General features: G+C 42.3%; 1 protein-coding gene across 3 annotated transcripts in view; it reads left to right on the top strand.

The window, feature by feature from the left end:
* kank1a (KN motif and ankyrin repeat domains 1a) overlaps positions 1–15,449 on the top strand; it is a 47,925-nt gene that overhangs the window by 26,324 nt on the left and 6,152 nt on the right. For all 3 annotated transcript variants that reach the window (XM_080038197.1, XM_080038196.1, XM_080038198.1), the window contains exons 3-5: positions 7,909–10,560; positions 12,957–13,133; positions 15,054–15,162. In XM_080038197.1, coding sequence (XP_079894323.1) covers positions 7,909–10,560; positions 12,957–13,133; positions 15,054–15,162 — 2,938 coding nt within the window. The remainder of the gene's footprint in view (positions 1–7,908; positions 10,561–12,956; positions 13,134–15,053; positions 15,163–15,449) is intronic.

Genomic DNA, 15,449 nt, shown 5'->3' with positions numbered 1-15,449 from the left:
ACTTGGCTGGATGAAGATACAATGAGGCTAAATGTAGCTCAGGTGTCCAGTTCCAGGCTTACACCATCTATATTCAACTGGTCCGCTCCTGCATGACATTAGTCTTTTAACACGTGGCTATCTATGGCTACAGTAAGTGATATGGTAGATATACGCTGGGGTCCAACAGTCTGGGACCACTAGTGAAGATAATTCTGTTTTGCATTTGTGTAAGTGTCAAATTCCCACCAACTTTTTAATTGTGAGTTTGATCCAATGTGTAATTTTAGTTTTAGATTTTAGATTTTTTTTTCACCTTGCAAACACCCTTCTGTTTCTGCCATAAACCTTTTTGACATTGATTTATCAATAGATGGCAAATTTGTCCTTGTCATCCTCCTTGCTATTTCTTAGCAACCCTCCCACAGCGCATTAATGTGTTTTCTTCTAAATTATTTATTTATTTATTTATTTGTGCAAAAAAAATAGTTAAATTGATCAATTTTGCAAATTTGCTCAAATTTTATTGCAAAATAGAAACAGTGAAGAAACTTTTCTTCTATTTACATAACATGAACTGTTACTGTTAAATAATCACATGTTGTCATGAAATGATTCACATGTCCTCATCGTTTGGTTTCCATGGATGAGGAAAGACTTTAGAGAGGAATGAATTTCCCCTTTGGGATCAATAAGTATTTTGAATCTGATGGACGTCACACATTCATGCAGGAATGGTCAACATTAGCTGACCGTTGAGTTTTTTTTTTAGTCAAGCTACGTGCACACCTCTCCTGCCTCTGAAACACACTGAAGTTTTATGTGCGTTCATACATGCACTTACTCACTCACTCACTCACTCACTCACTCACTCACACACACACACACACTCCACCCCCAACCACACCACGATTCCCTTCGCTTCAGCGTGAAATAAATGCTGTCAGCTTCGGCGTAGCTCTGATAAACACCTGCATGCGGCTTCACATTCCTGTCCGGACTAACGGGGGAGAGAGAGAGAGAGTGAAGCCTCTTTCTCCCAAATCCCTCCAGGAATGCACAGCATGCAGAGCACACTCTCTTTCAGGACACTCGCTCCCCGTCCTGAGATACCAGACCTTTTTTAGTGTGTAAATCTTGTCAAGACCAAACCTGTGTGGACTCACTTCAAAGGCTGCAACCCAACTGAACTTTTTTTTTTTTTTTACGTTGTCCATTTTTTCAGAATGTGAAAAATGCTGAGGAATGCTACGTTAACTGTGCTAACCTCCCCCCACCTCCCCTTTTGCAAACTACATAAATAGCCTCTGTGCAGTGTTGGCAGTTAACAGGCCAATGTGGTCACCTGCTGCACCAAAGGAATTCTCAAGAAGACCGCCAAACTTAACCTTTTAGTGTAGGGATGTTCTGTGAAGTAGCCAGAGCTAAAAAATGGGTTATATTAATTCTAAATGATTAGGTTGGCGATAAGGTAGCTGGTCAGTAAGATGAAGTGTATATATCTTGAGCAAAGAATTCCTCTGTCATTGATTTCTCTGCACCAGTGATGTTGGCTTTTTAACCTGGAACATTATATTCTGCATCTAGTTATTTTTAAAGGAACACTCCCCCGATTTGTATACACAAAGTTTAGTTTACTGTTTATGAGTCATACTACTCGGCCTGTATAACATCTCAATACTATTTTAGAGGCTGTAAACGTCTGTGAAAATAACCCTGATATCATTACAGTTATAGCTCAGCTCTTGCTTTAGACCGTTGAATAGTGTTCATTTGAAAGTCTGGACACAAACTATAAGTGTGGAGAAAGCTGTAGGATGCAGTCTAATGAAATGGGAGTAACTTGCACTATGGGAAGTGTAGTATCCAGTGTATTAAAGGCGTAAGACGAGCTCACACTGTTGCCTTTAGTCATGGAGGAAATAACTGCCAAGTGTGGGATGTGGAAAAGCCTCCCTGCATTAAACAACAAATCATTGTGTACATATTTCAAATCCTCAGCTGTTAACAATTTAGCCAATACTTGCAACATTCTGCCGTAGGACAGATGCCATATTATTATTCAAATAAAATAAAATTGTCTTTATTTCTTAACTTTTAGTATAGAGTCATGACAATCAGGCCAATGTAGTATAAAGTATTATTTAGCTAATTTCCCTCACAATCTTTGTATGTTTGGCAAAAAAAAAATCTCAAATGTTTTTCTTGAACACAGCACCAAACCCTCCTTCCCTCATGCAGTGAAGTCCTGGATGTCTAGAATACAATCCCTGCAGAACAGAGGCTGAGTCATGGTTGAGGTCAGACCATGATGTCTCTGGTCCGACCTGAATGCCACCAGTCTGTTGTGGACAGAAAACCCCGTAGCTCATTCAAAAGCACTGAAGTGTTTTTTTTTTTTTTTTCAGACCAGCCCCCCACTTAAAATACCCCATGGTACCGTTTTCTAATTGTGTGCAATCAATCACTTTCCGTGTGTGTGTGTGTGTGTGTGTGTGTTCGTTCTTGTAACTGAAGTGAGTCTATAATAGTGTGTGCCAAAGGGGCTGAACGCCGTCTTTGTAAACTAAACCGGATAATTGTTTGTTTTCATTCACTGGAGCAGTGTCGTCGGGTGAATAGATGTAGAGCTGGTTGGTTAAAGTGTGACTGTATCTGACTGTGTGTATTAATCCCTCCATTGTTGGCATTTGAAAGGTGACTTCTGCAGCCAATTGGCCAGAACACTATTTTATTTTTGCATCAACAATGAATGCATCTGTGTGTCTCGCTGCAAGACAAGCGATACAGTGAGGCAAAGTAGTCCCAACACCATTTTATTGCTTGACATTTCATTTGAACACTTTAGTCCATCTTGTGAATAATAAGCCAGATTTATTTTGAATAACGTGTTGATTCTGGTGTTGCCTGTACTGCAGGTTGCCAATGACCAATCATTCTCAGTGGGGGGACATTTGTTCACCATGCAAAAGGACAAAAAAGAAAAACAGACCAGCATTTTGTGTGGACATTTTAGTGTGAAACGGCCAGTTAGCTCAGAAAGGGGACAGGCAAGCCATTTCCAGTCTTTATGCTAGTATTCTAAGGTCACAAATTCAACCTACCCGCACCTCTAAAGCTCACTAATTAACGTGCTATCTCTTTGTTTAAACCATACAAAAAACATTGTGTAAAATTGATACTATTGTCATTTTATTATGGGGGGAACTTTTTTTATTTTATTATCCCTGACATACTGGCCGTGGTTAGTATATTAACATAAACAAACCTTCTCTGGAGATCACTTTCCCTAACTTTTTTTTTTTTTAAACAACCCAAAAACATCCTTTTTAAAACCTATTGAATAACCAAATATTCTGTGGTAAACTGACTGGATAATAACACATTCTATTTCTGTGGGGTTTATCCTACCATAATAATAGTTTTTAGAAACTAAAATGAATCGTACCACTCTTCACACTGGCCGCGTCTGGGACTGTTTTTCTTGACCATCTATGAGAAAAGACTTGAGACTGGCAGCATTTTTCAGGCTGCCTCAGTGTTTGCATAGGAAGCCCAAACATTTCCTCCAGTCTGCATCATCATGTCCAGAGTTAAGTTGTTGAATTTGGCAGCGTTGGGCCTGGCACAGCCGTGTGACTTTCTACATGAAGCTAATATATCAGTCTGTTCTCTCTCTCGCTCTCTGTCTGTCTGTCTGTCTGTCTGTCTGTCTGTCTGTCTGTCTGTCTGTCTGTCTGTCTGTCTGTCTGTCTGTCTGTCTCTCTGTCTCTCTCTCCACTGCCTGTGTTCAGTTTAGGAATGTGCAGCTTTAATGAACTTATTGTTTTGTTTCCTGATTATTATTATTTTTTTTTTATTTGAATTATTATTTTGTAAGAAGTCGGATGTGTCATGCTGTTCCTGGTGTGGAGGTGTTGATCAAACGTTGGCTCTACTTTACTTGTGAGTAATTAGGAGTATAGAGCTCAACAAGCAGAGCCTGTGTGTGTGTGTGTGTGTGTGTGTGTGTGTGTGTGTGTGTGTGTGTGTGTGTGTGTGTGTGTGTGTGTGGCACCACTTGAGTCCCCTCCACCCAGGCCCTTGCATCATGCATTGCTCTCACTCACTATAATGGTGTTTGTGTGTGTGAGCACCCTGCAGCTATGTGTACTAGACCAGCACAGATATGGAATTAGTTTGCGCAATTTGTATTTGTTGGTAATCTCTGCTCAGTTGTGCAGTTGTTGACTATTTACTGCTGTTGGTGTGTAGTGAGATTTTAACTTCTACGATGATTACGTAATATCTCTTTTTATACTGAATAGTGTCTGCCATAAAATAGATGGATGGTGTTGCTTAGTTACTGATAAGTTTTGTTTGCTATCTGGAGTTCACCGTTGATAATTAGTCTATGATTTAAGTTAGTAGATTTGTTTTCTAAATAGAAAGATACATAACGAATGAGTGATTTCAAACTGAGAGACCTTTTGTGCACTGGTTGGTCAACAAACAACTGGCAGACACATTTAGTAGCAGTAGCCTAATTTATTCTGTCTCCGAGGCTGGGATCTGTGGGATGTTAAAAGGCTTTTGTCAGCTCTAAATTTAAACTTTTTACAGAGCCAGTGAACAAAAATAAGCCAAACCCTGCTGCTGCTTGTATATTTTCCCTCACAGATTAACATCAAGGCCCAAGTCGGCCCTTAGCGCAATGTTTAAAGAGTAAACATGAGGCAAGGGAGTTCATGGGCTCAAAGTCACTGGTAGAAGTCAGTTGGTGGTGGAGCATTTTACATAATAGTGGCAAACATGTACAAAAAAGCAAAGAAAAATCTCCTTATTTCACTTGTCTGTTTAACTAGGAAATGGTTAAAACACGTGCAACCTATCGGTGTGTTTGGCTGCAAAGTGAAGTGTGAATAATTACACTTTGGCTCTTTCAGACGTCTACTCGTTTTGACTTGATCTAAAGAACAACTGTGTTCACCTAGCACTAGCACATGGATACTGTTGGAGGGTCTGGGCCTGGAAATCATCCATTAAACGCATGAACAGAAAGTAGCTCCTGGAAACATGCAAGGGAGATTTAACAGGCACATTTTCCCTTGGCGAGCACGTTGGACCTTATACAGAAAAATATGTTGTTGCAATGAATCTACAGCGAGTGTTTGATAAGAAGGCAGGAACATTGTGCTGTGTACTGAGCTCTGAATGCACTGTGTCAGTTTTTAACTTGACACATTCATTCTACCTTAAACTCATCTCTTTGACATTTATGCATGACATTTTAAAGTCCCTTTGTTAAAGCTCTGTAATACACAAGTGCTATTTAAGTTTTACTTGAGAACATTTGAGGGAAATTGGGAAGTTGCAGCTCAAGAAACAGTTACCGTACTTGTTTTTCTTTTCCGTCCTTGTTATATAACAGAGGGAACTTTAGTGTGGGTGGTGGTCCATTAAATACTAGCATTGCTAGGTCATGTTGGTGGAGCTCAGTTTGGGAGAATTGGCTTCATCATTTCATCTGCATAACAATACGTCAATTGTCTATAGTCGTGCAAAAAGTTGATAGTAGAAAAAAGACAAATATTGACACACACATTTAATATTTTCCCATACAACAAATACTAATGTCCTAGTTAGCTGCCTCTCTGCTGGCTGTCTCACTGTTGTGTAATCCCTGTCCAATTGACAATGTAGCAGCTGAGGATGACTGGAGCAGACTCCCGGGCTCTCACTGTCACTGTTGGCTCCCCGTCACTGAAGCGTGACCCCATAGGTTGTCCCATGTTGATGAGGTCATCGCTCAGCTGTTCAGGGTCTCTGCTGTACCACAGGGTGGCTTGTCACCCCTTTGTGTGTGTGTGTGTGTGTGTGTGTGTGTGTGTGTGTGTGTGTGTGTGTGTGTGTGTGTGTGTGTGTGTGTGTGTGTGTGTGTGTGTGTGTGTGTGTGTGTGTGTGTGTGTGTGTGTGTGTGTGTGTGTGTGACATGTCCGCTCAGCACACAGTATAATTGTGTCAGGCAGAGTTCATAAAACCAGCACAAGAAGTTGACTGTGCGGCCTCACAGAGATTATTTATACCAGGAAAACAAAACAGGATGTGCTTATTCCAGGACAGTGTAGGAGAAAACACTTCCTGTGTTTTTTGTCTTAAACTGTACCCTTGGCGATAGATACAGTTTAAGATAAAGTGCCTTCTTTAAGAACAAGCTTAACATGTTGACAAAGTATGCAATTTTATTTTGTACTATGCATATGTTGAGCAATGTTTAGTTGTGTACATGTTAAGTGTACGCTTATATTTTGAGTAATGTTTCAGGCAATGCCCTTGAATTTAATTTGTATTAATTATGCAATGGCAGTAAAGAAATATTTATCTTGATCTTTCACCTCAATAAAATAATCAATTGAAATTATACAAATCATCACTTTTCAGAAGCTGGAACCAAAGAATGTCTAGTATTTTTGGTGGAAAAATGACTTATTGCTAGACTATCAAAAGTTGGAATTGACTACAGTATAAACCAGAGTGTACAGGTTTGACATGTACAGCAGCTAAGCTATCCGTCTTTACAACAGGCTGTTATTGTCATGAGTTCACCTCCCCTCCCTTGGAGAACCGGAATCTTATTTGGGTAGGGAAGCACTGGGCTCAGAGCCTCACACACGATTGGAGGAGGCAGCTGTCCAATAGTACACCAGAGCAGTGCTGTGCTTAGTTTACACCAATAGTGGAACATTTTTCTCCCTCTCCAACCCCCCCTCTCTTTATGGAGAGAAGATTGAGAAAGAGAGGAAAGCGTGCGGAGAAAAGGGTTCTAACAACTTGATCTCAGTTCAAAATCCAGTGTCCTGCAGAGAGAAGGGATAGAAGGAGAAAAGAGAGAGAGGTCTGAGGTGAGTGAAACTTGAACAACAGGGCGGTGAGGGTTTTCTAGCAGCAGGCTTTAGTCTTGTAAATTCCCTCTTGTGTTTTAGCTGAATAGAGAGGATTGAAGGGGAGAAGTTGCCCGTAGCTGCGAGGATTTGAAAGGAAGAGTGAGGCTGTTTTATTTCAAGCCTGTGTTTGCTTTAGTCGGCAAGAGTTCCAGGCATACCAAGAACAAGACGCTGCATTTAGCCAACGCAGTGTGAATGTAGTGGGGAACTCTTAATGGCCTGGAAAACGTATAAACGCGGTTCTATGTGACAGTTTGGACTTTGATCTGTACAAAGTCTACGAAGAAATGTATTGTAGGTTGTTGTTTTTTGATTGTTTTATCTGTCTTTTAAACTCAAAGGTTGATAGTTTATGGTTAGTTTGTGTCTGTAATAGCTCAGATGGTGACATTACGTATGGATTTTAGGACAAGATAATATTGACATTGTCTGTTTTTCTTACTCACTGACCCTTTGGCTCGTCTCTTATCCAAGCTTTTGTAAACAGCAGCCCGTTTATCTGTCACAAGCTTTGCACCTTCTCTTTTCCAAAAACCTCACCAGACAAGATCATACAAGGAAAACCAACGTATGTTTTTATTTTTAAATTTTACTATGACACTTTTACGGTTTATTGAATAGTAGGATTCCACATAGTTTTGGGCTGACTGAAAACCACCCTTTGCCAGAATGATTATCACTCATGCTTTTCCAGCAGAGATGGGAGAAACTTGAGACGTGTTTGTACTTGCGCTGTCAAATTATGGTGATTGTCAGTGGCCAAGGAAATACTTTACACCTTTACTTGACAGCCAAGCTGTTTCAGAAACTTTAAGAGATCATTTCTGACTCCAAACCAGTCCTTTTTAAACTCAAGTGATTCTCTACAATTGACCTGTATGTTGCATGTGTAGACCTGCTGGGAATAAAAATTATAACGTAGCATGTTTGTATTTCTTCGTTATTGACCAAAGCCTTCAGTCAAACTAACAAATCAATATTTTGTTCTTGTGGTCTGTCTTTTTAGAAAAAGGACAAAGATGCCCGAGCACAGGAGAAGAGAAGGAATCCGTGGCCCCCTACTATGTTGAAACTCCCTACGGTTATCAGTTAGACCTGGACTTCCTCAAGTATGTCGACGACATCGAGAGAGGCAACACCATTAAGAAGCTGAGTATCCAGAGGAAGCCCAAAGTGGCCAAACCCTTGTCGGTGCCTCGGGGAAGCACTGGCGGGGGCAGCACTCGGGCTGAATGGACCTCTACGGACTCCCTGTCCTCCTCCAACAGCGACGACAAACAGTCCCCAGTATTCTTCAACTCCCGGCCCCAGGTCTCGGCACCACTGACCCCCACCCTCCCCAGAAGTGAAGTCCCCCTGCAGCAATCGTACCTGAGCATCTCGGAGCTGCCGCCTCCTTCCCCCAGATTCGCCCCGCGTCACAACCCCCAGGTGGAGAGGACGCTCATGGAGACGCGTCTTCGGCTGGAGCAGGAGCGTCTGCTCATGCAGCCACACAACGAGCCCCCGATGCCTCGCCGGCGCCTCGCTAGCTTCGGAGGCATGGGCTCCAACAGCTCACTGTCGTCGTACTCTGGTTCTATGGCCCCAAGCCAGATCTCACCCAACAACGCCCATCAACCTCTCTTCATCAACGGTCACCACCCCAATGGAGATTATAACCCCTACTACCCCCAATCCCTGGGCAGCTCAATCCGCCACAGCCCCCTGAGCTCTGGTATGACCACGCCTGTAACGAACGTCAGCCCGATGCACCTTCAGCAGATCAGGGAGCAGATGGTCGTGGCTCTCAAGAGGCTCAAGGAGCTTGAGGAGCAGGTGAAAACCATTCCTATTTTACAGGTTAAGATTGCTGTTCTTCAGGAAGAGAAAAGACAAGTGGCTGCTCAGTCCAAAAATCCAGTTCCCGGGGGTTTCCGTAAGCGCTCCTTCAGTGTGGGCAGCGCTGACCAAATGGAGAACCCGGGCCCCATCCAAAAGGAAAGAGAGCTGCAGATCTTGGAGCCTGAACTCCAGGAGCAGAACGCACAGCGCCTGGAGGAGTTCAGGTGTCTGGCTGCCGAGGTCCAAGCTCTGGAGAAGAAGACCCAGGATGGGAATTATAATGAAATCCAGCCTCATAAACTCACACAAAACCAGGTCCACCAAAAGTCCATCGGCATAGTTACTGATGAAAACATGAACAACCTTCCTGTCTCTCAAAGAAAGTTAGCAAATGAACATTGTTACCGTGATGCTGGGGTATCGACGGAGCGGCTGGAGATGCGCAGCGCTGCGGTTGGCGTGACTGAGGCCATGCTGGGCATGAGCAGTGAAGCAGAGAAAGAGTTTGAGCTCCAGCAGCAGACGATCGAATCACTGAAGGAGAAGATATATCGCCTGGAAGTGCAGCTGAAAGAATCTACTCACCAAATAGAGATGGGAAAGCTAAAACTGGAACTCCAGGCAGCCGGTGGGTCGAACAAGAAAAAAGCAGACAAAGGTTCAATGGCCAGGCCTGAGATGTACAACGCCTGTGTGGAGGCCAAGGTCCAGATGCGCAGTCAGGGAGTGGGTGGGGATCTGGATTTCAACCCAGCTGAAACAGCTAAAACTGTACAACACACTGTAGGAGTGTCCTGTCAACCCAGTGTACAGAGTGTTTCCACAGGCCCAGAGATCCCTATGGACCGCTGGGTGGTGCATGAGCGTGTGGATGTAACAGACCAGTGTGTAGGGCGACAAGTGGAGACATGTCACCAGCAAGTAGGCATTGAGCTGGACGTTTGTGAGGTGGGAATTAACACAGAGGAGTCGGTAGACATCTTGGCTCTCTGCAAACCCATGACAGAGCTCAGCAAAGAGTCGAGATCGGTCGGCTGTGGAGATTGTTCAGTGGATGTGATCGTTAGTCCCATCAAGGCGCTGGTGTCGCAAGGAACCGACCCAGATGTTGTCATCAATATAGACTCTGGTGTAATGGCTGTTCCTGAGTCAGCAACTCAGCAGACCAATACTGAGATCGATGTTGTTAGCAAATCCACCAACACAAAAACAGCCGTCCTTACTGACTCGTTCACTGATATGGCGTTTGTCGCTTGTGACAAGCAAACCAACACAGCTGTGACTGAGATGAGGACGGTTGGAGCCGGGGAAGGACTTGTGAAAGACGTTCACTCAACAGCAAAGACACGCTCCATTGCTGTTGGAACCACCACAGATGCAGAGTCGCTTCTTGGCAACTCAAGCTCTACCAAAACCAAAGAATTCGGGGTGGGACCGGTTAGCATCCATGAGAACTTCTTGGTTGGCTTAAAAACCAGGAACATAGCATGTGGTCCCTCCCAGCCATCTGAATCAGCCACAGACAGCAGCAAACAGACCGTGGCGGTTCAGGCTGAGGCTGAAGCTCCGGCCGCACCGCTGCCGGCTCAGGCCCAGGCCGGCGCAGGACTGGACCACTACATCGAGAGGGTTCAGAAGCTGCTGCAGGAGCAACAGATGCTGCTAGCGGAGAACTACAGCGAGCTGGCGGATGCTTTCGGTCAGCCCCAGTCCCAGTTTGGGTCCATCAACAGTCAGCTGGTCAGCACGCTCTCGTCCATCAACACCGTCATGAAGTGTGGAAGCTCTGAGGACATCCTCAAGCTGCAGGCCGACTCCGCAAAGTTAAACAAAGGTAAGATGCTCACCACATCCACCACTGAGGATGCTCATGGTTCCACGTGCTTCAAAACACATGTCATGTCAGGCAATAAAATCACAGTTTAAAGGTCAGATAACAGAAAATGTGTAGACACAGACACATTAACACAAAGGCTCTTGCCTCAGCAAAATAGCTGGCAAGCAGGCATATATTTAGAGTTTGAGAGGGCTTTGAAGAGAGTGCAGTTTGATTTTATTGATTTTTTCCTCTTTCACAGTTATTGCACAAGAGATTTACCACAATTTTTTTTTAGTCTAACTTGTCTGTCTCTTAATACACCACACGTTATAAACTACACGGTGAGCTTAGAAGATTAAAGATTGAGGGACAAATTATTTAGACATTTGATTTCGAATCAAATGTTTTGGAAATGGTTGGAGGCACACTGTCTTACTTGGAATAAAAACACCTCAAATAACCCTTACCACTCGAGATAAGTACCTTCTTGGAGTTTTAGGAGTAGCAGCACTTAAAGATGTCCTGTGTGGTTTTCTTGTAAACAAACACAAGGAAGTATTCGAATCCTGCATAGTTTACAAACTAGCAGTCATGTCTATGTGCATGACAGAACCAAACGCCTGCTGAATAGACTGCTTTATAGCGCCACTGGTGGCCAACAACTTTTTTTTTTTAGCCAAAAGAGATTATAAAGTCAGTTAATTAAAATGGAAAAAGATAACACACAAACACCTTTTAATTGTGGGTACACACACAGGTCATATATTGAGGATTCCATAGAGGTTACAATATGAGGGGTGTGAATTAAAAAAATATATATGCATTTTTTTTGTTTTTATGGATGAAGGGATATTTAGATTTGTCTTGTACATGGCTTAATAAACTATCTGTAGTGACAAAGTAAGATCTAGAGTAGTACTAAATTCCTGCACACTTTGGTCTGCAGTGTAGAGGGTCTAGTCTGCGGGTCGTGGGGTGTTCACACACCGTCTAAACAGAACCCTGATCTGATCGGACAGGCCAAAGTATCTCTGACCCTGAAAAATGCAGCAGGGGCTTTGGACATGTACCAACAATGAGCTCATTTCTCTTTGGGAGAGCAGTAGCGTCGCACCAATTGGGCCCCTTGTTGTTTTTTTTGCGGGCCTGCCCTGCCTTCCCTAACACCTCACTGTTGATGCTGATTCATGGCTCCTTCTGAGTTACATAACATGCATTCATTGCCGGCTGGCTGGCACATGAATGCAGGGTGATTGTCTGGGTTGTGTGCGAGCTTGTTGCTGGCTAGTTACTGGCCCCCCTTTTTAGGAATGTAGAATTACTTAACCAGACGTAAATCCTCAACACGTAACTAATGTTTGATGTGCTGTGATATTAAGTGGGACCAACTATTAAAAAAAGATAAGTTGGATTTCTGTGTACACAATGTTGCATGTACATCACAAAAAAGTTTAAGCATCTTTCCAAGTATGGTTTTTGCATTTTACTGTCACTAGATGTAGGCTTAATTGAGAGTTAAGCACACAACATAACGCATCATAACTTGTCATTAAAAGTATATCTGGTTAGAGTGGTTTAGTGGTGTTCAAGTTTGGAATTCCTCCTGTGGTTTGTAAAGCGGGAATCGTGTGAATCATCAAGGCCTGACAAACTTGTTAAATGCATTTCCTATATTTAGATTCTCTAAACTACTAACACGTTTCTTAATAAAACATCTACATAGCTGACATTTATAGTTATTTTTATGAAATCAGAAGTGTTTTTCCATCTTTTTATTTTGTGCATTCCTGCCACCTACTGTCACTGCATGAAAGTCTTCACTCAGCCACCGTTGTCTTATAAACATGGCCACACGTTGACATAATTGCCAGTGTCATTTACAGACACATTGGCTGAGTTGGTCAGAGGTTGGTCAGGATATATCTTAGGAAGTGAGAAGGAAAGGGCTAATTAAGCTTTACATGTTTAGGATCGAAACATGTTTAAAAAGCCTAGCTTAGTTTGTTGCTTTGTCAAATATATTAAACTAAACATTAGTTTTTGTATGTTGCATTTACCAGGAATTGCTTTTTTATTATGTTCATGATTATATAAGCAACAAGCAAAGTTCTAATCTACTAAAACATCAGCTAAACTGCTGCATCAGTATGTGTAGGTAGGATTTAAATAAACTTGGTTAACTGTGACACATAAATGCACATAAATAAATGACGTCATCTTTTTCATGTAAAATAAATAACCCCTACTGTTAGAACTTTGGTAGAAAATGCAGTGCATATTGGACTCCATTGCTCACAGTATAAAATATGTTTTTTTTTAAGGTCTTGGTCAAGCTCCTCAGAAGTAGCCTTTTAACTGTGTCTTACTTTGAATTTGAACCCTGACTGTGTTCTATGTCTCTTCCTGTTTAGAGAGCAGTCAGCCGCTCTGTGTCAAGTCGCTGTCTGTTTGGACAGAGCAGTCGCTGGTGGAGAAGTCTTTATCTGGCCTGCCTCCATCCGGTAAACCCTCCCACTCACCCAGTTCACCCATCAGTGCAGCGGAGCAGAAGAGTCGTATGGACCTGCAGATGTCCACATTGTTACACGGTAGGCTATGTCTGCCTTAAAACAACACAGCACCTTTACTCATAATGTTTTTCTTGAACACTTTTTTTTTTTGTCTTACGATCTCGTTTGGCTTGATTTTAAAATGATTAAAACCACATAATTCCTGCCCAAATGCCTACATCCCACCCACTGTTTAAGTGACACTTCTAAACAAACTGATTGGACTCTGTCTCACTGCCAATCACATGGCACTCTGTATCGGCTCTGCCTGTAGTGAAGCCAGCTCGACTTTTGTTTTTAAGTGAAACATGATCAGCTGAATCAGGATCAGTTGACTACTGATGACTACTATAGTTTATATTGTCCCATTTTGACCATAAGAAACCACTTTACAAAAATTGGCCATTGTTTGAATTTTAAATGCAGTCTTAGAAAAGAATTGAAACTGTGCCTGAGCTGCAGGCTCACGTTGGCTTTCACTGCAAATCTGATGTTTGTTCAAAAATAGGCAGTGATATTTATGACCAGATCATGTGGTTACGGTTAGCTCGCTAAAAATGGCCTCTCTAAACACAGAATTGATTCTTCAGTGGTGAAGTGATAATATAACAGCCGGTTGATAAAGTGTATTCTCATTGGGATTTATATTTAGGAGGGCTTAAAATATTACTCCTAAAAAAAAAACTGCTTCTGTCCTTTCACACATACGTTCTATATAAACTAGAAAAGAAAAGCATTCCTCCTAAAGAACTGCTCATGCTCCCACCTGTCAAAACACTGGAAACATGCTGAGTGAGTGTTGCTACTGAACATGCACACACCAATGTATATACACACATGTTGATAATAGAAAACACACACACACACACACACACACACACACACACACACACACACACACACACACACACACAGACTTGTTCCCAGCTGTCCCCCGGAGCAGTGAAAGGAGGCCCCTCTGTCAGGGCAGGTCTTGGCAGATGTTTCGGAGGGTTCTGGCTCTCTTGGTATTTTGGTTTCCAAGGCCTTTATTTAACATGAGCGAGATACTTCTGGGTTTTAGGGCGACTTCCCAAAAGCCTCTCGGACAGATAGCTCCGGAATGAATGTGAGACGGACACTTAATGGCTACTCTGTCTCTTCTCCTCCCTGCCAACACTCTGGATCATGTCAGAGAAGTAAAGTGGATCGTTCAGGCGTTATCGGGCCGATTCTAATGAACTAACAGGGCTTGTTAGTGAAGTTGTGTCTGTTAACTGTATGATATAATGTTGCAGTAGGGAGATTGTATAAGGAGAATTATAATAAAGATCCAATAACCAATTTGCCTTGATACTGTGGTGCATATTATTGGACATAAGAGCAAGTAATAAAAAGAAAGCAAGTATTGCTCAAGTCAAGAAACAGAGCTAGTGTAGAAGTTCACGGTATAAAGAATACGAACAGCATTCAGAGATGGTTATCCCAAAGCTGTGCAACGATTAATACAACTTGTAAATGTCAGTTTTGCTTTAATGATTAACCACATATGATCTTGTTTCTACATTTTCCAAACTGCATTACCCTGTAGGCTACATAGTGCTACTGCAATTTAACCATGTGCAATATGAAAGCTGCTATTGTATTGTTGTTATAATATTCTGGTTTTCTGGGCTACAGATGATAACTTCTTTATTTTCTACCCTTATTAATTGAACTCTTTCAGTTTTATATTTATGGTTGCGTCGTTCGGCATGATTGCTACCTAATTGCATTGTTCTTTGTTCAATGACAGTGAAAATCAAATCAAACTTTATTTGTCATATGCACATGTCACAAGTACAGAGCAATGAAATGACCAGTTACATTCCGTCCAAGAAACATAAAAAGACTGTGACCAATAACATGGGAGACGTGAGGGAGGCATTTCTATATCATCTTGTCTAAATGATCTCGCTGCATTCCCCTTCTCTTGTACAGGTGAGCCGTGCAGCCAGAACACCCTGAAGTCCATCATGAAGAAGAAAGATGGCCGACAGGACTCCAACGGCACCAAGAAGAACCTGCAGTTTGTCGGGGTGAACGGAGGGTGAGTTCAGTCTGGACAGAGACATTCACAGGCCTCTCCCGGTGTGTTTTTAAAGGACCCACAGTTAAAAGTTAAAGGTGCTGCTGTTTTACATTTACTGTTTTGGGAAGTACTTCCCTCTTAAACTTGAGCTTGTTAACTTCCATGTGGTGTTCAGGAGAATTGTGCAGCTTCTCCCTGTGTTCCAAATCTCATACTGTTTCTTTTCACTATTGTGCATACTACAGCTGATCATAAAAAGTATAAGTTTGCATGCAGTATGCTACAATTGGGACATGCTTTTACTT

Source organism: Ammodytes marinus (genome assembly GCF_949987685.1).
Source record: "Ammodytes marinus genome assembly, chromosome: 2".
Lineage (NCBI taxonomy): Eukaryota > Metazoa > Chordata > Actinopteri > Uranoscopiformes > Ammodytidae > Ammodytes > Ammodytes marinus.
The sequence above is the reverse complement of the archived record's forward strand: the minus strand, read 5'-3'. Positions and strand labels throughout refer to the sequence as shown.